The 2,029-nt window shown below is 30.3% G+C and overlaps 1 protein-coding gene across 1 annotated transcript; it reads right to left on the bottom strand.

Moving 5' to 3' along the window:
- Nucleotides 1–3: 3 nt before the first annotated feature.
- LOC112454609 (odorant receptor 13a-like) lies at nucleotides 4–2,023 on the bottom strand. Its single transcript, XM_025016107.1, has 6 exons — nucleotides 2,004–2,023; nucleotides 1,457–1,802; nucleotides 946–1,182; nucleotides 466–579; nucleotides 164–319; nucleotides 4–63 (listed from the first exon to the last, which is right to left on the bottom strand). Exons 2-6 carry the CDS (start codon nucleotides 1,775–1,777, stop codon nucleotides 13–15), a joined length of 879 nt encoding a protein of 292 aa, XP_024871875.1. The 5' UTR covers nucleotides 1,778–1,802; nucleotides 2,004–2,023; the 3' UTR covers nucleotides 4–12.
- Nucleotides 2,024–2,029: the final 6 nt, after the last annotated feature.

The following is a 2,029-nucleotide window of genomic DNA, read 5'->3' as shown; positions in this document are numbered from 1 at the left end:
ATCATCTAGTATTTATCGCATCGCCAATAGCATCGACAGAAATGATCCCGAAGCATTTATGATCTAAAGAATTATTTTTGCGTTACAGAATTTAAAATCTCTGTTTTTAATATTGAAAAAAATGTTTTGTCGTATAGATGGAGTTTCTATGTATAAATCTTACACTTGTAAAAGATTGCAAGGATAAATCCACCATCTTTCCAGCTGTAAGTGTCAACTGTTTTTGCGATATTAACATGATAAATAACAGGGCACGACTATCTTTAGTTTTCATGTCATACCACGCAGAGTTGTACGCCGCAAAACCAATTTCTTTGTTCTATAAAAATGGAAATAATAGAGAAATTTTTGATGTTTTGGTATTCTTTACAATATTTTTTTTTAATTAGATGAAATATTATTTATCATTAACAATTATTACGACAATTATTAGTATTTTATTATAAATATTACTTTATTGCTAACCTTGTTCTTCAGGTATTCTCCAGCAAAGCAAAATATATACACTTCGAGATTTGTTATAGCGAAAAAGAAAAAAGATCTCACTATTTGCTTCGTCGCATTAGGGCTGCCGATTGTCTGCGACATTGCATAACAACGATGTGCGAAAAATTATTAAATATAAAGTTAGTATATAATAAATATATAGTATACATGTATATCATTAAAAATAATATATTTAATTATTATGTCATATTAGTTATTATATATTAGTTATTATATTATATTAGTTATTGTATTAATTGTTATATGCGTATATAAATTAATAACTCTTTAGGATACTTGCATGTAATAAAATGTGAATAAAATTAATAAAAGCATAATTTAGATAGCTGAAGTAAAGTTGAATATTAAAGGGTAAATGGAGATTTAATATTATCATATTATTCGCAATTATATTAGAGAAATACTATATAAGTTTACATTTAAAATAATCTTACTCACTGTTACGACAAGGAAAGCTAGTGTACAGATCATTAACGTGTTTGACACAAATTGCACCAGCGCAATATATGTATAAAGGCTTTCTATATTCTTCGAAAAACATATAATCTTTTTGTGCTTTTCAATAATTTTAGTCGTTGCGGCAGCGAGTGATTCACCTTTACTCGAATTTCCGGAGGGTGTGAGCTGCGTTAACCAATAACGCAAAATATTGATTTGGCCGGCTGTATGTAAGGTCTAAAAATAAAGATCCTATTGTTTAGTTGCCTATGAAATAATCGAAATCCGTAACTGGTTTGTATTCAAGCGGTGCAAAAGGATGCGGAATGGTATTATTAAAATATACGGAAATAGTAAATCGGGTAACATAGATAATTTAACCCAAATTTTAGATCTATTGTGCTGGGCTTTTAAAATGCATACAATATAGTTACTGTATAAATAAAATTTCAAAATTATTGTTCAAATTAAGTTTTTGAGCTTGAATATCGTTTGTACATCCTCAACTTACCAGAATTAATAACAAGGAATTCGTTGTACCAGACGACCAGGCCATCATGAATATAAAACACAATTCTGTTAGTAAAATAAATCTATATGTGCGTTGCGTGTTTACATCGAAAGGAACTTCTATCTTAGTGAGGAAGATTAAGTCCGTCGTGTTACTGGTGACATCGACATTGGCCAGGATGACACCGATACTGAAGCTAACAACTGACATTGTATGAAGGATGAGGATAATTTTTGTAATACGTTCCGACGTTTTAGCTTTGCTTGCTGTCTTGCGCATGCTGATATCGTCATTAGCACAGTCACTCCAATCTTTCTTCATTATTGTTAGCACCTCGATAAATTTTCTGTGGATGATGGTGCTTACCTATTATATTATCGGTCTTAGAGTAATCTTAATTTTCACGCTGTAAACATTCATCTTTTTGGACATTTGTTATTTCCAAATGTCATATATGTAAACCAAACTTTCACATAATTCAACCAAAAAGTTTAATGGGATACTTTTGTAAATTGTTCCCAATTTTGTGTATATACACGTTACTTACGGCTGATTTAACCAAAGCACAAGGCA

Source organism: Temnothorax curvispinosus, unplaced genomic scaffold (assembly GCF_003070985.1).
Source record: "Temnothorax curvispinosus isolate PA1 unplaced genomic scaffold, ASM307098v1 QBEX01005165.1, whole genome shotgun sequence".
NCBI lineage: Eukaryota > Metazoa > Arthropoda > Insecta > Hymenoptera > Formicidae > Temnothorax > Temnothorax curvispinosus.
This window is presented reverse-complemented; position numbering and strand designations above follow the sequence as displayed.